The following is a 25,658-nucleotide window of genomic DNA, read 5'->3' on the forward strand; positions in this document are numbered from 1 at the left end:
AGCCTCCTGTGGTGGAGCGCAAAGGTTCCTACTCCTATCGAATACCACAGTAGGGTTCTTTAACGTGTGAGGAACAGACACAAAGCCCTGAGTGGCTCTTTTACATGATCAAACTTCTGTTACTAGTATACAACATCTATTGCATGTGTAGATTTGTATTTTAAATGTACTGCAAGTCTATCAACTTTTTCAACATATAGAACTTGAAAAATATGTCAATGTCTACAATTAATGATAAAAAGAAGACCACTCTAGCACATATTATTTCACTCGGATCAAAAGTAAAAGAAATATTGCCTATATTTTTTGTTCAAGAAAGCATAACATTGTAAATAGATATGATCTTTTAGGTAAAACAGTTTTTAATGAAATAAATATTTAGAATTTGATGGTGGTTTTTAAAAAGATTAATGAAAAGTAGCAATGCATCTGTGATTTATTTAGATACAAGCCACCTCTGCGACCAGCCCATTCCAAATGGTCACTAGAACTACCAGATAGTCCTGTCCAGTTAGAGGAGGAACTTCTCAAACAAGAGGCCCTCCTGAACAACCTTCATGAACAATTACAGTCTGGGGTCACAGATCAAGAAAAAGAGGAACAACTTTGGGAGGTTCAGAGGGTTGTGACTCAACTCAAGAGAAAGGTTGTAGATTTTCTCTTTTTGTTTTAAATTTTAACTATTCGTAAATCATAATTCTCAATAGAAATTTTAGTACTGATAATAACCTGAAATGGATAAGGCTATGCAGCATTTACTGAGAATTTGTATTTATAGTTTAGATATATATATATAAGTTGATTGTATATATGCTATCACCCTTATTAATTTATCTGCAGCAGTTTTTAAATCCTGGATTATTATGAAAAAATATCAAAATCACATTTCTTATCATGTTCAACTTTTCTAATGGGGCTATTCCTTGCGATGAAAATGGGCAAAACAATTTCATTTCTATGGAATGATTCTTAAATTCTCAATTACATTGGCCATAATTACCCATTTGCCAAATTTCATGAGTCATAATTTATTTTTTGAGTGGTTTGACACAACCCCACCAAAATGGAACCTGCATTATAGGGCCATATGTTACTCTAACTGCACAATGTCCTTTGTTTTGATGACAATTCTTCTAAGATCAGGTCAAAGGTCAATGCATATTATTGTTCATTTTTCCATCAGATTAAAATGGCTAGAAAAGGAGAAGTTAAGAGGAAATCAGATGAAGTGAGAAAATCGAGGAATTCCCAAGATGAAGAACTAAAATTAGAATTGAAAGAAATTCCTATAAAGCAACCAGCTCCCCAACCTCCTTCTCAAAATAGTAATGAAAAAGCACATGCACCTCAGCCTCCTTCTGAACCAACTGATGAAAAATCCCAAGCTGCACAGCCTCCATCTGAACTAATAAATGAAAAGGCACAAACAGTTCAGCCTCCATCTGAATCATCCAATGAAAAGGCAGAAGTGAAATTTGAGAATGAGGCAAAGCAGGACACAACTGATAAAAATAAAGGAGAAAAATTAGAAAAGAAAGTGAAACCTGAAGTTCAAAAAGAAGGCAAAAATGAAACAAAACATGAAACAATTTCTAGTCAAAATATTGAAGAAAAAATTGACAATGAAAGCAAGCAGGAAGAAAATAAAGAACCTGAGAAAAAGTCAGAGAAAATTGAAGATATGGATAAAAAAGAGTTAATAACTGAGAAACCAGTAGTTGTTACAAAAGAGAAGGATTCTATCAAGGCTACTGAAGAAAATAAGCTGCCTGAAGTTAAGGAACAGGTACATGTATCAGAGGAATCTGGCCCCTCTCCTGAGAGCTCTGGGGATGAATTTGAAAACCAGGTACTTTTAATAAGATATTTTATGGTTGACATTGATGTACAGTAATAACTGTCTATGTGACCACTTGTATTCAGCAATGAACAATGTCTAAAGACAATATATATCTTTTATTCTCTAAATACCAACACCTTTGGTACAGATCTAGAGATACTTGTGAACAACATACATACATAAAGAACAATGAGAGAACTACATGAACAATAAATCCAGTTTTTTAGTAAAATTTTAATTAATTTAAAGAAAGTCTTTTCTTTTGTTAATGATACAAATTAATGTACACATATTATTGAGAACAGAAAGATGATCAAGGTATTACTATATAGTGCAGTGTATGAAAATCAACCTGTGTATTAAGACAACATGTTTTATGTGACCATGATTGTTATCTCCCTTGGAAGGTCACTTAAAACAGGTTTGACTGTATATGCAGTATACTTTTGGTCTGCCAACTGTCTTCGTTATCTGTACAGATATATTGCATTTCTTTCTGACTGCATATACTGTGAAAGTACGTTTATTCGTGGATACCGATGTTAATGGATTAGGAAAGAAATACAAGTTCATGGATTCTTAAATTTGTGGAAATCTCCTTCTCATTGAGAATCAAATTTTGTGGTTTGGCCTACCCACAAAAATCACGAAAATTGGTACTCAACAAACAATAGTACTTTCACAGTGATTCAAAGAATTTTCTTGTTAATTTGAAAAGCATTGTGTATATTATCAATTTGGCAAATATATATACACTGTATAACCTTACATTAAGGACATAACTTACAAATCATTGGAACGTTTGTATAAAACATTTTACATCAATGTCATTTAAGCATCAAAGTAACTTGGATTGATTTCATTCTATTTCAAATGAAAGCTTGATAGGCTTTTGTAAAATTGAATATGAAACAAACATATCACTGATTTCAAGAATTATGTCCCTTACCCCAGGTCTACCTCCTTAAATGGTTTATTTTTGTCAAGGTTGAGCAGATTTTGGAGCAGCAGAAAGACATCCAAGCCAGAGAATTCAGTGAAGACAGTGAGACTGGGACTATAGGAGAAGAAGTAGATCTAAGGGAGATAACGGAAGAACCATCCACTGAATCTACAGGTAAAGTTAGATGTCTGTTTCATTGTCCATAGCAGATTAGAGCTATCTACATGATAGAAAATATTACATGTGCTAATGTTTGATCAGCACTCTTCTTTGTCAATGATGTCAATACTGATTTTACACAGGTAGCAAAATTGACAAAAATAATAAAAGTAACATCTCAACAAAAATATTTTAAAAATTGGACTTTTTTCTCTGTTTAGATTGGGTATAAACTGCAGTGCTATTGAAGATATATGATTTTACATTTGTTATTCTTGAATTTCCTTTTAATTATTTCAATCATGAGAAAAATATTTTTTCTTCTTCTACTGAACTCAATTTGGGAAATTCTTGTAGTCTTGAAGAAATCAGGGGCAGATCCTGACACTTTGAAAAGGAGACCGACCATGGTTCCTCAGAAAAAGGGTGTTCTAGGCCTTTATTTGCCTTTTTTTGTCAATTTATAAATGAAAATGACAAATTTTCCAAAAAAGGAGGGGTGCCAACCCCCTGCATCCTTTCCCTGGGTCTGCCACTGAAGAAATCTTATATATTTAGAATGTAAAACTTACATGAGGTAATGAGTATAAAAAAATGGCAGTTTTGAAGCCAAGGTGGAAAATATCACAGTGAGTCTTTCTGGGCGAGATGTGATGTACAGTAGAGATGTTCAAAACTGACATTGTTCTGTTCATTGGTGACATCACAGTCTATTTGATGAAACCTTGTCTTGGACATTGCCAATATTTTTCAGTATCATGATAGTAGCATGAGCTAAAAATTATATGTCAGTAAGAACAGGAAAGGTTGCCAATAATACAGAAAAGTGGCAGTTTTTAGATCAAATCAGAAAGCTTAACAGAATGAGGAGTGATTTTTGTAATGAGGTGTTTTCTAGGAAGTCACCACAGTACCTGAACCGATCTGTGCAACAAAAATTGTGATCGGTTATCGGTCACTGATCAGTTTCCGGTCATTCATCGATCCTTCAAACCAATCCATTAAACTGGTGATTGCATCACGTGACCACGGAGCGGTCACTGTATTTTACGTTTTTTATTGTTTTCTTTGTCAATTTTACACATATTTACATAATGTAATAGATTGAAACGTCAATTTATACTTTTATTTTACATTTATTTTATTTCAAACAGATCTTACGCCATTTTACATAATAAAACTGGGATCAGATCGGTCACCGGTCATCGATCTGTCAAGTCGTTGAGCAGATCGTTTCAAGGACTAATATTTTGATTTTAGATTGTAATTGGAAATTGCTGATCTGTGGTCAAAACTACAGAATATTTGAGTTTTATGTAAACAGTTCTGGTATAGCCATGATCATGATGATTATTTCTACTTTATATTTACTTCCTGTTTTAGTTGATGCTGATATCCCTACTGATTCCATTGATGCTGTGCATGAACTGAAAAAGGAAACCATAGGAGGCGATGTTATAACCAGGGTACCAGAACAAGTCAACACTGCTGAACAGGATGTGGCTGAATTTATCAGTGTCCCAGACTCTGACAGTAAGTTTACAGTGCTATAAGTGCCACACATTAGAATCATATGTTTTGCTATATATGATTTACACATGTATCGATTATGATATGATTATCATATGTTTTAAGGTTAATAAGTTTCTTACATTATACATATGTTAAAGGTATGTCATTATGTATGTTAGCAAGTAAATATATTTAGGGCTGACATATGATAGGGACAAAATTACCACCACAAGTACTCCATGAAGTTAATCTGGTTCTCTAGTCAATAGCTTTAGGAGGTAGACCTAGGGTAAGGGACACAACTCTTAAAAATCATTTGAACGTTTGTATTCAGCATTTTACATCAATCTTATGTAAGCATCTAATTAACTTGGATTCATTTTATTCTGTTTCAAACGAAAGCTTGAGAGGCTTTGGTGATATTGAATATAATACAAACATATCACTGATTTCATGAGTTATGTCCCTTACCCTAGGTCAACCTCCTTAAGCGACCCTAGGAATGCAAAAATATAGACTCAGGTCACCAGCGACGGATATGCACAATATATGAGTAAATTGACAGTTATGAAATAAAATGAAAACAAAGATTAGATTTTCTAAATTAACTTTATAATTGTGCATTTATATCGAAAGAAGATATAAGTTATTAAAAAAAAAACATTTAAACGTTTTTTTCTGCTGGTTAACCATGAAGTAAAACAACACTTTACACATGTAATTTCATTTTTAAAAAATAAACATGATCAAAGTACCTTCCTCTGTTCATAAACACAGGCGTTAAACCCCAATAATCAATCAATCAATCTGTTCATAAACCCGTTCGTCACTAAAACATACATCCTTCAAATTTGACAATGTGTTTTTGATGTAAACTTCCAGTCAATTTACTTTGCAGATCCGGTTTGGAAACTAGTGTCAGACATGAACACAAAAAAAAATTAGGATTTAAACATTTCAACACTGGCAATTGGAAAATTTTCCACTCAGGGAAATTGGGCTACCAGGAGGGGAATGAGGCCACAGGGCAGCCCCAATTACTATAGTAGCGTTATCCCTGGCTTTATCAAGCAAATTTTTTTTTTATAGTCAGAATGTTTTTAATACTCATTTTTGCTGATCAAAGGTCAAGGTCAGGGGACGGGTATAGAAAGAAGGTACTTAAGCTCAGCTGTTTACCACTTTTGATATTCATAATTATGTATTTGAGAATTTTGTCAGACATCCACACAACCATATAAGTAGCTGTCTTTGTAAGAATCATGCAAAATCTGAAAAAAGTGATACATCCCAAAAAAGGCTACATAATCAAGTTGTTTTATGGATCTATATTATGAAATGTGTAATTATTCATTCAAGTCTGCCTGCTCTTAGGAGATAATCAACATTGAAATTCCAATAGATTCTATTGTATTTGAGTGTCATTCACAGAGTTATCTCCCTTAATTGTGAATTATACAGTGCATTATATACAATTTTTATCTCGTATAAGCACAGGTTATATAAAAAACCAAATGTTAATTTTTGTTTACTAAAGCATTTTAAACAAAATATCAAAAAAATAAAAATAAGTAGGCTTTCCAACCATGTATCACATTTTGCATGATTCTTCGCTAGAGTGTTACTTAAAAACTGCTTGATTTTTTTCAAGCAAAAAGTTACTGCTTTGTTTTTCTCGAAGGTATAGGACTATGACAATAAAATGCTTATAACATGCCATATTCCATTACAGCTGTGTTTGTAGAAGAAGATGAAGAACTGATACAATTACAGGAAGAGGATTACAGAGTCAGACTAGAGGAGGAGGAACTCATTGCTATAGGTATAACAACAATTGCTTAGGAAGGCTGGGTGGTCCTTACATATGTATAATACAATTCTGAATAAACAAGTTTTGGGGATTCCAACTGTTCAATGCACTGTGAATTGATTTGTTTGCCATTTCATAGTTTCGTTTTCTCTTTCATCTACCTGTGACACGAGGAACTAAGTGTGTATTTTAAGTGACATGATTTTGCTCTCTCTTGGAAGGTCATACTAATATATACTAATATATTATGGAATGACTAATTTTCTCAGCATGCCCATTCACATATGTTTTTTTTTTGTTTTTTTTTTTTCAAATACTAAAAACCAATCAATTGATAAGGCTATGGTAGCGTAAAACAGTATATACCATCTAAACCTATTACATGGGGTTTTAAAGTCTGGATGTGATACAACAGTAAGACAGGTTACTGCCTTCAATATGATATATACATTGGAAAAGAAAAATGCTTTATGTGCAATTTTTGCTCTCCCATGATAGGTTATACTAGTATATTATGGAATTACTAATGTTCTTAGCATGCCCATTCACATACGTTTTTTTTTCACATAGTATAAAATTCATTCATGTACATTTTCACAAATCAAAGTGTTCGTGCACTTACATTAACAATGTACTATTTTTGTTTCAATCTTTGATTTTCTGGTCTTTTGAAATGGAATGCTTATTGTCAAAATGTGTCAACATTCAAGGAATAGTATTTGATTACACTATATGTGAAATATTGGGCTGAGTACACTGGGTAATACTTGTACTCTTAAGGAGGTAGACCTAGGGTAAGGGACACAATTCTTACAAATTAATGAAACATTTGTATTCATAATTTTAACAGGCCATAGTTTTCCTTTCCTCATTTGTCTACCCCGGACTTGACTTTTTATGAGCAACTTGGCGGGTGTTTCTAGAAAAGCAGAGGACGTTTGCCCTACAGGTGCACCTGGTCCATGCTCCCAGTTTTTAGTGGAGTCCGAGTTGCTCATTTGCTTTTGTTACTTTGTATGTATGATTTTAGTTACTTTATGTTCTTTGTTGATACCTTCTCATTGGCATGTCGCATTTATACAAGCAACATTTGTATAAAATTTTAAGTCGAAGCAATTTTATTATCTCAATTATATCTAGTAATTCGTTGAAGAATCTCACAAAAAGAATAAATATTCCACATTATATGGGATTAAATGACACACCCTTAAGGTCAACTAGAAAAGCAGAGGACGCTTATCGCACTTGGTCCATGCTCCCAGTTTTTAGAGTCCGAGTTGCTCATTTGCTTTTGTTACTTTGTATGTATGATTTTAGTTACTTTATGTTCTTTGTTGTGTATGTCTGTTTTCCATGTCTGGTCTTTGTCCCTGGATTACATTCTTTTGATTACTGCTATAACCTTGGTTCCCTTGATTAATCTTTTACACCAATCTCATGTAATCATCAAGGTAACTTGGATTGATTTCATTCTGTTTTAAAGGAAAGCTTGAAAGACTTTAGTGAGATTGAATGTGATACAAACATATCACTGATTTCATAAGTTATGTCCCTTACCCTAGGTTTACCTGTTTAAAAAAAACCCTCTGTACCCCAAAATTCAAAGATCAAGGTGTGCTTGAACACCCAGATGCAAAAACTAGTGGGCATGCTGTATTCTTTGAGCACCAATTTTCATGGTGTCAAAAAAAATTTTCAACAAGATTTAATAATCCTGTTTTTTTTTTACTTTTGACGATCTAATGAAAAATTAACAATCTTACCAAAGGACTAGGTACAATAAAGGGTGTTTTGGGTCTCTTTTTGGTCTGAAATTGAAACCTGGTATAAATAGAATGAAAAGATATGCATGTTCGTTAAGAATCATTTACATAACCATATTATAATTCTTAAATGTTCGTCTTTCTACACACATCGCACATCAATTACTCAGCAATGCTCACACCAATTTGTGGATCGTTGTTGTCTGCTTATGTGATCTTCCTTTTGATTTTTATAAAATTTAAAATAAAGATTTTACATTTTTGAGTTATGCGACTTCATTCATACGGAAATCGGGCAAATTCCTGTTTTGTTTCTTTTTGTATATAAATAATTCAAATTAGTAATTCTGTATATCAGCAAAGAAACATACTGCAACATCAGAATTGGGATATAGAAAATATGTCAAAAAATAATTCAAAAAACCTGGCCTGAATGTAAACACAGAAAACAAAGACTATCTACAAATACAATGTAGCAAACTAAATAAAATAGATAACATATAAAAACTGAAAATAAGGAAAACAAGAGGACACATGAAATACTAAAGCACTGGCAATATGAACTCCTACAAAAAGCCTGACCATTTTTCTTGTACTTATCATTTTATAGAGAGTGAGTTGAGGACTAAGATTGAGACGGAGAAGAATGAGATAGAGAGGCTACAGCAGGAGATCACAGAGTTACAGTACCTTAGACAGGACTCTGACCTCGAGGAGTACAGCTCCTCCTCCGACTCTAGCTCAGATAGCGAGGATGAGGAGGATCTACAGGAAATACTCAGTGACCTCCTTGAGAAAAATGAATCTCTAGAGGTATTTGAAAATATGACTTGTTTTACATATATTTCTTAAAAGTGGTATGGCCAATGTTAGTTTTGAAAGTGGTATTTGGCAGTACAGTTAACCTTTATCTCCCATTTTTAGCGAATAATTGTGCTATTCATAGATTTTTGTAAATATAATATACATGTATGTTTAAAAGAAGATCCAAGTTTATAGAGAGTTTGCCTTATTAAAAGAAAACAATTATTCAAAATAATTCAAAAATCCCAGATTAAAAATGTTTAAACAAATGAAAATGAATAAGAAATTGCTGATTACAAACATGATTTTACTCTTTGAATTGGAATTCCCATTAGCAAACATTAAGATCCTTTTTTAGCTCACCTGGCCCAAAGGGCCAAGTGAGCTATTGCCATCACTTTGCGTCCGTCATCTGTCCGTTGTCGTCCGTCAACTTTTTACATAAATCTTCTCCTCTGAAACTACCAGGCCAATTGTAACCAAACTTTACCACAATCATCCTCAGGATATTTTGTTCCAAAATTGTGTCGTATATATGTTTGACGATAATAAAACATGGCTGCCATGGCTAAAAATAGAACATAGGGGTCAGACAATAGTTTTTTTGTGAATTACTCAAAAATGAAGTCAGATATAAAAATTTCGGCACGGGGGTAAAATTGTTCAGCATGATGAGATCTACCTAGGGTCAAATTTTCATAACAATCCATGAAGCGGTGCTGGAGTTATAGCCCTTGAAATGTCAATTTTTAGTAAGTTTTTATCTTCATAAGTCGTTATTCTGAAAACAAAAGGAGATTCAGCTTATCAAGATCTGTCATTGTGCAAAATATGGTTTCAATTGGATACCATATTTTGGAGTTATTGCCTTTGAAATGTCAATTTTCATAAATTTTCAACTTCGAAACCTATAGGGATCATTAATTTATTGTTTTCTAGAAAACAGTTATAATGAAACTTGGCAGAAATGATGTATTTATAGTCCTTTGCTCATATAATTCATATGATGGAAATTTGACTGAGAACTGTTGAACCAAGTATTTAAGGAGATACATATGTAATGCCATTGGATGTCTGTTTTTTCACTTATATTTAAAAAACTAATATAGAAAGAAAGAAACTGGATTATTCAATTTGATGAGAACAAATTAACAGAACCAAACTGTACTAAAGAGTTTCGTGGCGTGAAACAACCCAGGAAAACGGAAAACGAATAAATGATTCAGGGGTCGAGTGGGTTTTGGGGCGAAATTAGGCTACACGTCCCCTGCTGTCTAGTACAGTCAGCTAGCCATTGACTTCCTGTTTTTTTGCCGGGGTTTTTTGGTAAGTTGTAATAAATTGAGTAACACTAAAATCGTATAATACCATGTAATTGGCAACAATTGTTAATCAATACACACAATATCATGACATGAAAATCAATGAAATATTTGAATTAATAACCAGGGCAAGGTTGTATTCCTCACTTTTCATGTACAGTACAGACACCTGAAAAAGCATGTGGATTTAGCTGAAAATATCATGAGTAAAAGAATAAGTTATGGATTATAGTTATTTTTTTCTATCATAAAACATGTGTATCAGCAAAATAAAAGTCCAAATGAAGAAAAGAAATTGTGGAATAGTAAATATCTGCACACTGGAGACAGAGTTTTGGTCTATATTCCTTGATTATTTCAGAAATTACAATAGATTAAAAGAATTATTTTATTGCAAAACTGTTCAGCAATTAAGTTTACAAATAATTCGAATCACTGAAATTGTTGAATGATGTCTCATCAGAGTTTTTGTCCTTGAAATCTTGTTTCTGAGAAGCTTCTAAATGAAGTCTTTCTAATAGGACATATTACCAGGTGAGCGATACAGGCTCACACGTGAGCCTCTAGTTACAATATGTTAAATTCTGATTTTTGTATTTTCGGTACTGTATGTTAACTACTGATTTTGGCAGTTCCACACTTTTTGGTTGGCTTCATGAAATCATATCTGTTTTAAGGTTTGACAGGATTTCAATTGATCAGCGAAACATTTTAAGAATTTGTTGGGTTTTATGAAAAAAATTTAAAAGTTTAAAATCATTAACTCACAAAGGTCAATGTAAAAATTGTATCACTGTAGACTGTAAGGTGTTCTTAATCATCACCAGTAAATTCTGGAAGGATTAACATACATTATTATCTGACTTTTGTACACTGTTTAGTTGATTTATTTGAGACTAGGTTATACAGAATCTTGAGTCTTATAGATTCATAAGGTCAAAGGTCAATGGACAAGGGCAGGGGTAATATTTAAACAGGCAAGGTGATGACCTTTTTACATTTACTGTGAAAGTACTTTAATTTGTGGAAGAATTGGGAAAGAATCACAAGTTACTGGTTTTGAGGTTTTCAGTATACACATAAATGGGAATCCCTTTTTGTTGGGAACCAAATTTCGTTGTTTGGCCTAATCACGAAGACCACAAAAATTGGTACCCCCAACAACAATAGTACTTTCACAGTATCATCTTTAGTTGATGATTTGGTTTTCTTCTCTCATGTAAATTTGTTTCATTTAATTTCTACAGAAGAAGAATGCTGACCTATGTAACAAGATACATGAAGAGAGAATGATCTGTCTGGCTGTGAAAATACAGATCAGAATGTTACAACAGAAACAGCTTGAAAGCTCTGCCAATGATCTGGAGAAGGACTTGTTATGGTGAACAGACATATAGGCATTGACTTCAAAGGACATCTTATTTAAGTTTGTAGATGTGGATCAATTAAGGCAGATTATTCATAGAGTATTGTTTTTGTTGCTAGGCTTCAAATTCTTGTATAAAATCAACAATCTAAAAAGAAAAGATATTACTTTTACAATGCCTCAGTGAAGCAATTATCAAGATGTTCATGATTGTAAATTATGTGAAAAGTCATGAAATCCATACCAGTCATATTGAGTAACTCTGGAATTTTAGAATAATTCTAGTCTTAACTATATCTTTATATTTTCATGGTTGCAATGTTGTGTTAGCTTATTACATGTTATTAATTCGTGAATACCAATTTTTGTGGATTAGGGACAAAACACAAGTTCATGGATTCTTGAATTCGGGGTTTTGAGATTTTTAGTATACACATCAATGGAAATCTCCTTTTCGTTGGTAACCAAATTTTTTTTGTTTGGCCTACTAACGAAAACCATGAAAACTGGTACCCCATGAACAATAGGTTTTTTTTCACAATAGTGATTCTTTGTCTTATTTAATCAGTGTTGTAGGTTTCATGCTCTCTTTTAAGGATAAGGGACATAACTCTTTAAATCAGTGATGTATTTATATCATATTCAATTTCATCGAAGTCTTTCAAGCTTTCTCTTGAAACAGAATGAAAGTAGTCCAAATTACTTTGATGCTTGCATGAGATAGTTGTAAAATGGTAAATACAAATGTTCCAATGATTCTACTTCATTCCATTTGAGTTAGATTTTTTATAGTGCTTCATACGGTTCAAGTGTATTGTTAACTGTATTTTAATTGAATGAGGTTTGTTTTAATTTAAAAGATGTAAAATTGTTAAAATGTTAGTGCTAAAGTGATCTGTTATTGATTATCTTATTTCTAAACAACCTAATTAAAGTTAGACCTATCAATTATTCCATTCAATTACTGCATGTAGGATCAAACAATACTCCATTCTACTTTCTGTTCAGATGACCTTTCTATTCAGCCAATCAGATTTAATCTGTCATGATTTTGAAAGCGTAATTCAAAGGGAAAACCCTGAGGATTTTTAAAAGGTAATCTGAAATGTAGTTACATTCTGTGTATAGTGACCGAAAGTAGTGTTTGATAGTTCTAACTTTGATCAGATTAATTTTTAAAAAATATAAATTTCTCAAATAGGTCTTTTCCCTTGTTAACTCTGAATTTTACCTACCCATCAAAAGTAGAACTGCCCCTAAACTGTTTTATGGAATAAAATATATCGTATGTTGATATGAGTGAGTGGAAATAGTTAATGTTGAATGCTAGCAAGGGAGATAATATGTTTTAAGTACCTTTTCCACTAAGAATCGGGCAATATATATATAAGGTGCGGCACATGAAGGAAAAAACACAGAGATTTTATTGCATTAACCAATTAATTATACCTGATGACCACCAGAAATAACCATCAAAGTGTTCATAAAATTTGCTTTTTTAAGATATTGATAGATCAAATTTAGTTGAAATGTACTATGGGAAAATGGCGGGAAAACTTTCCCACACTTTTTCCCTATTGGTCTTTGTATTTGACCTCAATTTTTACAAAGAACTTAAATTCTACATTGTTTCCCACTTTCAAAAGGCAATTTACCCCTCCCATTCAAGTTTTACATGCTTTTTCATTGTAGTTGTGTAATATTAAAAAGTCTGAAAAGCATTGGCTGAACCAGGGGGTGCTCCAAGTGGCATCCCTTATCAAACTGAAATTTGTTTTAAAATGTAATTTTTATGTCAGAACATTGCAAAATACTCAGATAGCTATAAAGTTCAAGCAACTTGATGCATATGTTTTCAGATTTGCCTGGAGTACTGCCACCGATTAAAATACAATTGTAAAAAAACTTCTGATGTAAAATGTAATTATGTATGTGCAATATTTATCTTTGTACTGTAATAAATTATGTATGTTCAATACATCTTTTAGTATACTCAAATGGTTGGTTAATTATTACTTGTGATGACTGAATTCCTCTTTATACACCCCACTTGCAAGAGTAATCAAGGGAACCAAGGTTATAGTGGTAATCAAAAGAATGTAATCCAGGGACAAAGACCAGACATGGAAAACGGACATACGCAACAAGGAACATAGAGTAACTAAAATAATACATACAAAGTAACAAAAGTAAATGAGCAACTCGGACTACACTAAAAACTGGAAGCATGGCCAGGTTTTACTTTCCTATGTGAATGGCTTGTAAATTCTGAGGTGTAGTACTTTATCAATGGGTCATATTTCTACAATTTAAATGTATAATTTATTGCTAATTTGACAAACTTACCTATTATTACCAATTAATCAGTAAGTGTCTTCTCTTAATTCAAATTGATGTGGTAGAATATATGAATGGGTATGTATTTTGCACTGAAAAAAAATATAAGAATGGGATGGATTTTCTTGTTAGACAAATATATGAATGTGGATGTTTTTCCAGCTTCTGTACTCCCGTACCAAATTTTATCAAAAGTGACCACCCCGTGGCGTGGATGAAATACCAAGTAAGATTAATATACGAAATGGACAATGTGCTCGATAACGCTGTGCTATTCAGAATTTCACAATGTTAAGATATATATTTCAGGGACGTAGCTAGGCCTGTTTTAGTTGTACGCAAAATTACAGCGAGAGGTCTTGGGGGGGGGGGTCGCTCAAGACCCCCAGTGAGTCCGGCAAGGCAAAGCCCTGAGGGAAACTCCTGAATTTTAACGATTTTGGAGCCAGTTTTTCAGAGCCTATACTACGTTCATGGTATGCATATGTGATAAATAACCTTTATTTCATCTTTAAAATGTGTGTTTTTATTTTTGTTACGTTTTCCGAAAGTACGCAACTGCGTATTTGCGTATAGGCAGCTACGCCCCTGTATTTACGCATATTTAACTGTATAAAAATAACACCACTTAAAGGTCAACCAATCGTGTGTAATCTATGAAGTTCTACCAGGAAGTAAAAAGATAACAGTCCATACCATAACAACAGGGCGTTTTCCTCGTTGACGTTCAAAGAAGTTAACTTCGTGCTGATTAGGAATACTGACCAGTAAAGAGTAAGATTTACTTATCCATTCAACTTTTACTTCAGTGCATTGTACCATCTTCCTGTATTGTCCATACTTTATTATTTCATAACTGTTGATAAATATGTCAAGGGTCAAACTGTAAGACTAAGACTAGTGTTTTTTTTTTTTTTGGAAATATCAAAACAAAATGAGGTCTGCCACATACAATGAACACACATTAAATCCATATATATAACAAGTATTAATACATGAATATTCAAGTATCAGTCCACATAGAGTTCAGACAATGCCTTTCAATGGTAGAGTTGATTCATAGTGTAGAATCAAAGTACTCATGTACTGAATCAATTTATATTGATCGTTTTTACGCCTCAAATAATCGTCGTATTGCAAAAATATGGAATAAAAGGAATGTACGGGACCACAATGTAATTGAACTACAAACTACTAGTTGACCATTCCCAGTTTTTAAATTTTCAGTTCGAAATTCAGTTTTTGACCTCCACGTCGAAACTGTCTGTTAAATAATTCAAGCTTAAGAAGATAGACATAGGGTAAAGGACACGACTTTTACAAGTCATGATAACGTCTGTATTCAGCTTATGATATCAATCTCATGTAAGCATCAAGTAACTTTGACTGATTTCATTATGTTTCAAATGAAAGCTTTATATGCTTTGGTGAAATTTAATATGATGCAAACATATCACTGATTTCAAGAGGCGTCCCTTACCCCAGTCCTTCCTGAAACCACAAATCATTGAAATAAATCATATCCTTAGAATTAAATTTGTTACATTCAACTATCAACATTTGTCAGTTGATAAGGTTCATAGCGTAAGTGCTACGAGTTATTTCATAGATACCTATGTGTCATGTGAAAGCGCTTAGTTTCTGGGCATCTAGTCCAGAGACACGTCCATTGTCATAAGAATAAAGTTGTATAATAGTATCACAGGACTTGCTCCCACTAAAAAATATGCAGTCCGAATAGCATATAAAAGAAATGGGGGTCCCAGATTTTGGGGTATCTCGCTTCAACCCAATCCCCTCTCCCAAATAATATCAAACATAATTATTACTTATTACTGCCCTGCGAACAACCTTATGAATAAACACAGGTATCACCACCAAATACGGGTTCATATATACATACGGGAGCCCCTATCATATAATTCCACCAATCATGGCCAAAATAGCCAAAGAAAATGATTAATGTTGCAAAAAGCAATAACACTAGACCAAAAAATGACACAATTTCAGAGAAGTACATTATGGGAATTCCTATGCCATTGTCTATGCAAAGTTTCATTTTTATTTGCCATCTCCCAGCTTCCGATGTCATGTAGCGGTAACCTTAATACAAATATATGATACAGTGTATGATATGTCAGGATGGTTTTAATGGTTATGCTACCCTTTTGTAACAAAAATGGTCAAAAGATGAGCGGCAAATAAAAGCATGAAACCCCTTTCTTTATAATGTTTATTGACTGGTACCACTGCCCCTATTAAACCCCAAGGCCTGCATAAGACAGCTTTCCCAATTAGTACTCAGCATTCCTTTCATTATTCCTATCCTATTATTGAAGACTATTTACAATCGTGCATGGATTTCATTTCTAGCTAAACTAAACATCAAATGGTTTATTATGCGTTTATATGGCAAGCCAAAGTGGACAAAAATGAGCATTTTCTAATATTAAAAAATGATTTTTTAATATTACAAATTCATTTTCTAATATTACATATTAGATTTCTTATATCACAAAACACTTTTTTAATATTAAAAAAATCATTTTTAATATCAAAAATATTTATTGAATTTCTAATACTAAAAAACTATTTTTACATTTCTAATATTAAAAACTATTTTTGAATATTAGAAAACGGATTTGTCGTATTCAATGACGATTTTTTAATATTAGGAAACCATTTTGTAATATTAAATAATGTGACTGATTTTCTAATATTACAAATTAATTTTCTAATGTTACAAATTCATTAGAAAAGAAGTGTTTTCTAATATTAAAAAAAAGATTTTTCTTTAATATTACAAATTCATCTTCTAATATTACAAATTAGATTTCTAATATCGCAAAATACTTTTTAATATTAAAAATTCAATTGAATTTCTAATATTAAAAAACGATTTTTTAATATAAGAAATTGATTTTCTAATATTAGAAAATGGATTTGCCGTATTCAGTTGCGATTTTTAATATTAGAAAATCATTTTGTAATATAAAAAATGTGACTGATTTTCTAATATTACAAATTCATTTTCCAATATTACAAATTCAATTTGTAATATTACAAATTCAATTTGCAATATTACAAAATGTGTGATATTTTATAATATTACTAAATCAGGAATTTGTAATATTAGAAAATGAATTTGTAATATTAAAAAATCCTTAGATGCAAATTAGATACTACAATTCATAAAGAAACTACATCTATATATATTAGATTTGATTTGATGTGTTTTCAAATTGATAAAAATATGGAAACATGTTTTATGTGAAATTACAAAAAGGAAATTAATAGGAAACAATAATCATTGGTATGATTAAAAGAAAAGGTGATATTTTTCTTTAATTAATGAAAGAAGAAATGTAGCAACATGCATTGTTATAGAAGAACTTAGTTCAAAATATATTATAAAATGGGTTACTATCTAGAAAGATATGAAAACTTGAAAAAGATAATACCAAGATGAGCAATATGCCTTATTCTAAAAAAAAATTCGGAAAATATATACATAACATTGGAGTTTTTGGGTTTTTTTGTTTTTGTTTTTATTTTTGTCAGGCCACTGATACAAGGCGTATCGTTGTAATTAGTTTTACCGGTAACTCGACATTGTGTTAAATTTCAGACAACCTTGTTTTTTAAATGTTTTCTTGTTTACATGTTAGCATTTAAATTTACACGAATAATTCCCTGTCATTGTTATCTTCATTATGTCTTTTTATATTCAATGAATCTTGATAACATATTTTGAAGTCAGTTTTCTTGTAACTTTGTTGATTTATCTCTTTCTTTTTTTCTATTTTTCTTCCGGATGCTATTATCATTTTGAAAATATTTCAAAAAACCTTTTATCTTCACACTTTTACCTGAAAAAATTCTTTTCCTGGTTTTAAAAAACAATATTTTCGTATTCTTTTTTTTTTTTTTTTCCTTTTGGATTTAAATCAAACACATTAATAAACAATTGTACGTCTCTGTTTAAATGTAAACATAAATTTCTTTGCGCTATTCGACTAGTTTTTTCTTGTCGCTTTTTGTCACTTCTTGTCGCCAATTAGTGAGACCCGCAAACATACGTCATCATTGAAACAGAAACTCCGCGTCTGTCTGATAAGTCCAGGACCACCGCTAATTTAAATCCCTGGCTGTGCTGCATGTCTGTAAGTCATACAAACATTTGTCCCTCAATAACTCTGTTGATATATATGGCGGGTGTGCCAGGTGACCAGCATGACAAGGAGCACCTGTAGGTTAAGCATCCTCTGCTTTTCTGGAAACACCAGCTGAATTGCTCATAAAAAGTCAAATTCGGGGAAGTTGGAAGAGGAAAAAAATTATATAAACTCATTCTAAAGTCGATATAAAAAAAAATGGTAACAAGCTGAATCCACCATCATCAAAACAAAACAAACATCCCCAGTGCCAAATCACAAAATAATAGTTACGTTTTGCTACTCAGCAGTATGTACATGTAACTGATAAATGTCCCATTGTATTAGTTTTTGTAAAGAAGAACAGGGGCATGATATACATGTACGTAGCCAACGTCAGATCAACGGCTTAGTAATTTGATCAGCAGTATGGTGTTATAACCCCCCCCCCCCCTTACACTATGCTACGTGAGGGTTAACGAGTCGATAAAAAAACACATTTGGTAACAAGATTAATCCCTTTAAGGATTTGAAGCTGGATATATATATATTTTTTTGCTTTGAACACCACCCGTCAAAACAAAAAATATCCCCAGTGCCAAATCCCAAAAGGGATTATAATATGAAGGTCTAGAGGCTTAATATTTTGACCACCAGTATGGGGTTAAACTGGATATGATAATGTAACCCCCCACCAATACACTACGCTCCGTGAGGGTTAACACACTGTATGAAAGGTCTAAACTCATTCAAAAGTCTATAAAAAAAAATATTTGGCAACAAGCTTAATCCGTTCTGGGATTCGGCACTGGAGATATACATATATTTTTTTTGGCTTTGAAGACCACTGTCAAAACAAAACAAAATATAACCAATGCCAAATCCCAAAAGGAATTGTAGGCTATATGTAACGGAATTTATACCCTATACTTCTCTATCTATATTACAGAAAAATGGCATCTGAAAGCTGCAGCATCTGCCTGTTACTAGAAAAAACCAGCACTCCTGAAGTATGGTGTCCACAATGTGAGGATTCCCTCTGTTCAACATGTAGTGAGCAACACAGAGTACAAAAAGCAACCAGGGACCACAGCACCATATCTTATGAGGATTACCTAAAATTACCATCTTTTATCCACAAAATTCAACTCAACTGTGAAGAACATAGGCAAAAATATGAATTTTACTGTAGGTCTCACGATTGTGTTGTCTGTTATGAATGTTTATTGCAATCTCATAAAAAATGTGAGGACACTCTACATGTACCTATAGATGATGTGATCCGCAATGTAAAATCTTCAGCCATTTTTGAAGATGTTTGGATATCATTAAAAACGACTCATCAAACTTTTTTGACCGCAATCATTGAAAGAGAAGAAAATGTGAAAATACTGAAAACAAAGAAGGAAGAATTATCAGCAAATTTAAAAAGGAGGACACAAAGTCTTATTGATCAAATAAAGAAAATAGAAAACAAAACACTATCAGAGTTAGAGTCAGTTGTAAATGAAAATGTAAATGAAATCAAAGCCACCACAAAAATCCTGGAATCAAATAAAAGAAAACTTGGTGAATTATTGGAACAGGAGGAACTCATTAAGAACCACGCATCAAATTTTCAAACATTCATCGCAACAAAACAAATGGAGAAAAAAGTTCAAGAATCAGAAGAAATCTTACATAAATTATCTGAAAAAGGAGCCATGGATAATACAGACATAGAAATGAATGAAAACATCACAGCAGACGACACTATTTTTGGAATAAAAACTCTGTGTGACATTAAAGTATCAAAAGAGAAAAATAGAACCTCCATAGACATAAATAAACCAAACAAAGGTCAGGCAGAGGTGAAGATAAGATTCCCCAGACAACTGACACTTAAACAACAGTTTACAGTAGATCAAGGTTGGTGGACTGGTTGTTGTACGCTGCCTAATGGACTCCTGGTGTTGACTGATTGGGACAATGGTGTAGTAAACATACTACACAGTAATGGTCAACACAAATCATCAGTCAGATTTAATGGAGGAAAAGGAGCAGTATGTGATGTAACAGTCATCAATGAGAACCATGTTGCTGTTTCTAATCCTCTACATAAAACAATCTCCATCATAGATGTAGACAGGAGTAAAATCATTAAAACACTTCAGATGAAGAGTAAAGTCTATGGAATTACACATAGTGACGGACATTTATACTTCTGTGTACGTCAGGTAGGAATCCGAAAAATTAATATAGATACAGAAAAAATAGACAAACTCCATGATGACCAGACTGTTTATTATGGTTCATATATAGACACAGATGGCAACAGAATATGTTATACCTGTCCTTACAACAACAACAACACAGTTACTGTCCTGGATTCTGATCTCAGAGTTATCTTTACATTCAAGGATCACAATACAATGTCAGGGCCTGCTGGAATATCAATGGATGAAATGGACAATGTTTTTGTGTGTGATTATAACAAACATAATTTATTACTAATTTCAAGGGATGGAGATAAACATGAAGTTGTAGTCAGTGGAGGTGATGGGTTGTGTTACCCGTGGTGTGTACATTATGATAAAGTGACCCATCTCCTCACTGTTGTTGATTGGAAGAAGGTGGTCAGGATATTTACTGTATATTGACTTTTGATGGAGAATCAAAACTGAGATAAACAAATAATTGAGATTAATTCGATTTCAAGGTAAGAAAACATGTTTTATTTTTTACATGTAGGCTTTGTTTATCTAAATAAATTTTAATAATATCAGACATTTCTACCTTTTTTCTTAATTGTCAGACATAAATAAACAAACATTTGTTCATATGATAATTAACTCGATTAAAAGAAAAGAAACACCTTTTATTTTTGGGGGCTCCATTTTCAGAAATCTTAACAATATCTGACAGAATTTTATATTTTTATTCTGGTATAAGATTACAAAAATATTATCATTATTGACTTATTAAAAAATCTTTCAAATAGTACAGAAATGTCATATTGAGTACAGTGTTAAATGAATGATTCTTTAAAAAAAAATATTTTACATTTTTTTATCAGTCAGTTTTGGTCTTCATCAAGATTGTCAAGTACATGTAAATTTATCTATACTCTAAGTCACCTCAGATTGTTTGCGTTTTTTTGCGTTTATTTTTTGTAATTATTCGATGGTTCCTTTCAAAAACTTGCCATTGTATTCATGTCGTTCCCTTACAATTATTTGTCGTTCTTACCTCCGAGATTGAAAAAATTCAAAATTTATTTTTCCTACGAGAATTTTGCATTGAATGTATTGTTTATCCGCCGTCTTGTTTCTATGGATATTTTGAAATGTTCCTTATTATCTCTCAATTAATGATTAATTCGTACCCAGTATTTAGGTCTTTATAAATTACTTTCTTTAAAAAAATAATAAAAAAGGTACAGTCATGTAATGTACATGTAACATTATTTTAGTCATGGTTTGAATTAATTTAATACACATTTTTTGGCAACATGTGATCTCCTTATACATGTAAGTCTTCCTTGCTTCGACTAAAATGGATTTTCTTTTAGAAGATGGATTTATTTCTGAACTTTTATTATCTTTTTTCTTGAAATATGAATTACGTGTACATATATATTATTGAAAGATACTACTAAGGACATTGAATTACCCTCAACAGTGATAACATGTACTTGCAACTTCAATAATAAATAGAAATATCTTCAATTAATTGATTTAGGTATAAAGGTTGATATTTTTTGATTTTATATATTTAGCACTAACAGGGGCAGATGGAGGGGCATATAGGGAAATGTTGAAAAGGGGGAGGGGTGCCACGTTATTATTTGCTCATTCAGATCCATAGATAGCAAAAAAAGAATTAAAATATTCAGGGGGTGGGGTTACACCCTGAACCCCTGGATCCGCCACTGTAATTATGTTAACACTTATACCTGTATTTTATAATTAGTTAAAATCTAATGAAATCTGACAATTTAATAGAAAAATCTTATGTTGAATGATGTGTGTGATGAACAATGCCAATTTGTATTTTTATGACTAACAAGACTATAACACGTACATGTAGTTTGATTGGTGCATGTAGAATGATTTGGTGGTTTTTTTTTCTCTTGATGGACTAGGGCAATATTAATTAAACAATTTCAGTTTTAAAGGTAAATAAAACATGTCTAATTTATAATGATTTAATTTATCAGAAATCTTTATAACAATATCAGAAATTTCCCCCCCATTTTTTGTAAGAAGTATTTTCACAAACATGTTTTAATTTACTGACTTAATTATCTTTAATGACTTTTTTACTATTTTATTTACATGTACATACATGTAATACATTTTGTAATGAACTTAATTAAGAATCTTTATAGTTTATTTAGTAAAGTGAATGATTTGTTTGAAATTATTTTATATTTCTTTATTAATAAGTGGTGGTCTTCATCAAGTTTTTCAAATACATGTACATGTATCTAGATGTGTCATCAGTGAAAATCTGTTCACTTCATTGTTTTTGTACATGTATATACATGTAGTTGTAGTTACCATTTTCATGTTTCTAAATTGGATTTAGTCATACTCAAATGATGTAAAAAATATTTGTTATTTTGTCATGGATATCATATATACATATACATGTATATTCTTTTAAAAGACTCTTTAAAACAATGAACATTTTAGAAACTGTAAACAAATATTACTTATTTTAGTTATGAATATTATGAGTACATGTACATGTATGTATCCTTTTAATGACTCTATAAAAATGAAACTGTAAAAGAAGTAGTTATGTAAAAACTTGTACTATATTTTATTTTTATCTACATGTATGATTTGAATTGTTTTACAAGATATTTCATCTTCAACTTTTACAACTTGTGATATCCTACAAAATTTGTACATGCAAGTCAAATGAAATTTTTTTTAAAACTTTTTAAATACATTTATTTATGTACTGTACATGTTTAAATCCTTCTCAAGTTACATGAATATTCATATTTTTTTCTTCAAATTTGAAATATTTCTTACTTAAACTGGAAATTATTTTCACTTATTGTAAATACTAGACTATTTGGATTCTTTTTTTTAAGATGGAATTATTTTCTCAGGTGAGAACTTTCGTTTATGTAGAACTAAGCTATCAAAGGCTTTTCATCTGTATATGTATTATACATTGTGTCTTGATTATTGTATGAACTTACACTTCAGGATGTTGAAGAGTGAAATTAATAACACTTTTAAAATACATGTACATGTAGTATTCATTTGTAAATATTCAGTTTCCTGATTATTTTAAAAACTTACAGTTAATTATTTAGTTTAAATAGAGATCCAGTCCAATAATATTAATAATTCTATAGTACATTGTATTACATTGTATTTCTAAGGGAAATAATCCATTTTGTTTCCATGTCAATGCTGTCCACCATTCATCAATAGTAGGATTTTGTTTCTGACAGTTTGAATTATCAAGATTTTTTTCATAGTGGGGACTTATCTTTTTTTTTTTTTTTTCGTTGCTTTGTTTTTGTTTGGTTATTCTTTTTTGTAGACTTTATTACAATATTTTAACAACATTTACCACTTAAATGTTTTGTAATTTTATTTAATGCTATAGAAGTTAAAGTTCTAATGTTACAAATGCAATAACTTAATAATACATGTATGTCAATTTTGATCATGTATCAATTAGATTTGCTTTCAATTCAAAATTACTGTGAAACATTATCAAGCCATCACAGTCCTCCATAATTAGTCTGATTTTATTTAACTTTAGAAGAGAAGAGTTATTGCTTTTGAATTTTTCATGTATCCAGAATTTTACTTCTAATCCAAGCAAGTCTGAAATTTTTTTGTGTAAAGAGACTTGTAATAGTATTCACACTGCTGATGTAAACAAAAATAAAACATATTTTACGAAAATCTCTTTTTGTTTGCACTTAAGGGCTAGTTTTAATGTCCTTGCCTGTCTCTGGCCATTTTCTGAAGATGTTCCCATGAGGGGTTAATTTTGTGCATTTCCAACACAATGGTATGAAGCTTGGCTTTCACTCTAGTGTCCATGAAAGGTTTGTTTGTTTGTTGGGGTTTAACGTCCGAGCAGCAATATTTCAGCTATATTCAGACGATAAAGTGTGATCTTGATGTTTTGTCAAGATGTGTCCAATTTATCGCTACCATCTGATGATATGTTTCATGTCTTCCTGATTGTATCTACTAAAGAGGTCCATGTTGGAGACCTTATTAAAGAGGGTTTCTTTCAGTTTCACTAGTATAACAACATTTTACACTAGAAAAGTTTGAAACAGATAATTAACTGCGGTGGAATAATAGTCTCATGCTCTAGTCAGTTCGTTATTGTTGTCTTCTGTCGAATAATGGTATCATTTTATAGTCAGTTTCATCATTGTTGACTGCAGTGAAATAATGGTACCACGCTGTCTTCAGTTTCGTCATTGTTGCCTGCGATGAAATAATTGTATCACGCTGTCGTCAGCAGTCGAGTACTGGTATCATGATGTCATCAGTTTTGTCATTGTCTTCTGTGGTGGAATAATGGTATCATGCTGGCGTCAGTTTCGTCATTGTCGTCTGGTGGAATAATGGTATCATGATGTTGTCAGTTTCGTCATTGTTCTCTGCGGTGGAATAATGGTTTAAGCTATAGTCAGTTTCTTCATTGTTGTCTGTGGTCGAATAATGGTACCATACTGTCGTCAGTTCATCATTGAGGTCTGTGGTGTAATAATGTTATCATGCTGTTGTCAGTTTTGTCATTGTTGTCTGCGGTGGAATAATGGTATCATGCTATAGTCAATTTCGTCATTGTTGTCTGTGGTGGAATAATGGTACCATGATGTGGTCAGTTTCGTCATTGTTGACTGAAGTGGAATAATGGTATCATGCCGTGGTCAGTTTTGTTATTGTCGTCTGTAGATATTTCATGTTTGAACAATAACTTGAGTATAAATTGAGTGTATGGATCTTCATGAAATTAAACCACTAAAGAAAGCCTGGGATTGATTTTAGGGGTTTTAACTTGAACTGATTACCAATGAGAGATCAGAAACAAACATTTTCCTGTTTTGCAGATAACAGCTTGAGAAAAGATGAATGGATCTTATAAATGTACCTCAAGATGACATACCCATCCTTAAAAGAAAGGCTTGGATTAATTGTGGGGGTTGTGCTTACTGAGGAATAAAGGGCAAAACGGACTTTGGTCAAGTTCTTTACCTGTCTAATAGCTATTAAAATTGAGATCTGTATCAAGCTTGAGAGGCGTGTAAAATTTTGGCCCAACTGTTCATGATTAGACCTCTACATTCTAATCAAGCATTGTCCTGAGAAGCATTTCTTTTGCTTAATATGAAAGTAAGACACAAACCATTTTCTTTTTGAAGGGGGCTTGGATTTAATGTTGAGTTAATTTTTGCCCAGGCACGAAAAGTATTTCTTTTTTCAGCAGCAGCCGTAGTTAAAAATTGTACTTGAATATCTACATTGTTATGGGATGGTGGAAATATTAAACAATATTAATATTTTTTTTCAATAAATGACTGAGTAAAATACTTTTGGCTAAAATTTGGAGTAATCTTTTTTTTATTCGTAACAAACCAAGCCTTCCCCATCAGTACAAAAATGGTATGTGC

General features: G+C 32.0%; 2 protein-coding genes and 1 long non-coding RNA gene across 7 annotated transcripts in view; 2 read left to right on the forward strand and 1 right to left on the reverse strand.

Annotated features, from left to right (window-relative positions):
• Window positions 1-14,630, forward strand: part of LOC148596733 (uncharacterized) — a 29,978-nt gene extending 15,348 nt beyond the window's left edge. For 3 of the 4 annotated variants that reach the window (XM_088562801.1, XM_088562804.1, XM_088562802.1), the window contains 7 exons: window positions 445-646; window positions 1,184-1,849; window positions 2,795-2,957; window positions 4,326-4,475; window positions 6,187-6,276; window positions 8,638-8,840; window positions 11,401-14,630. In XM_088562801.1, coding sequence (XP_088418927.1) covers window positions 445-646; window positions 1,184-1,849; window positions 2,795-2,957; window positions 4,326-4,475; window positions 6,187-6,276; window positions 8,638-8,840; window positions 11,401-11,538 — 1,612 coding nt within the window. In that variant the 3' untranslated portion in view covers window positions 11,539-14,630. The remainder of the gene's footprint in view (window positions 1-444; window positions 647-1,183; window positions 1,850-2,794; window positions 2,958-4,325; window positions 4,476-6,186; window positions 6,277-8,637; window positions 8,841-11,400) is intronic. The other variant, XM_088562803.1, reaches the window with a different exon arrangement.
• LOC148596734 (uncharacterized) lies at window positions 8,000-14,689 on the reverse strand. The gene is made up of 3 exons (XR_015918862.1): window positions 14,553-14,689; window positions 13,866-13,948; window positions 8,000-8,072 (listed from the first exon to the last, which is right to left on the reverse strand). It is a non-coding gene; the product is annotated as an uncharacterized LOC148596734 (long non-coding RNA).
• LOC148596735 (uncharacterized) lies at window positions 14,514-23,928 on the forward strand. 2 transcript variants are annotated; one of them, XM_088562808.1, is made up of 2 exons: window positions 14,514-14,630; window positions 18,960-23,928. In XM_088562808.1, exon 2 carries the CDS (start codon window positions 18,964-18,966, stop codon window positions 20,647-20,649), a length of 1,686 nt encoding a protein of 561 aa, XP_088418934.1. In that variant the 5' UTR covers window positions 14,514-14,630; window positions 18,960-18,963; the 3' UTR covers window positions 20,650-23,928. The 2 variants fall into 2 exon arrangements, with proteins under 2 accessions (XP_088418934.1, XP_088418935.1); XM_088562809.1 differs by lacking the exon at window positions 14,514-14,630 and adding an exon at window positions 17,907-18,019.
• Window positions 23,929-25,658: the final 1,730 nt, after the last annotated feature.

This window comes from Perna viridis, chromosome 15 (genome assembly GCF_037379345.1).
Source record: "Perna viridis isolate PV_CMFRI_1.1 ecotype Kerala chromosome 15, ASM3737934v1, whole genome shotgun sequence".
Taxonomy (NCBI): domain Eukaryota; kingdom Metazoa; phylum Mollusca; class Bivalvia; order Mytilida; family Mytilidae; genus Perna; species Perna viridis.

Excerpts from the sequence above, each read along its gene's own strand:
- LOC148596735 (XM_088562808.1), top strand. The coding sequence starts at position 18,964 with ATGGCATCTGAAAGCTGCAGCATCTGCCTGTTACTAGAAAAAACCAGC.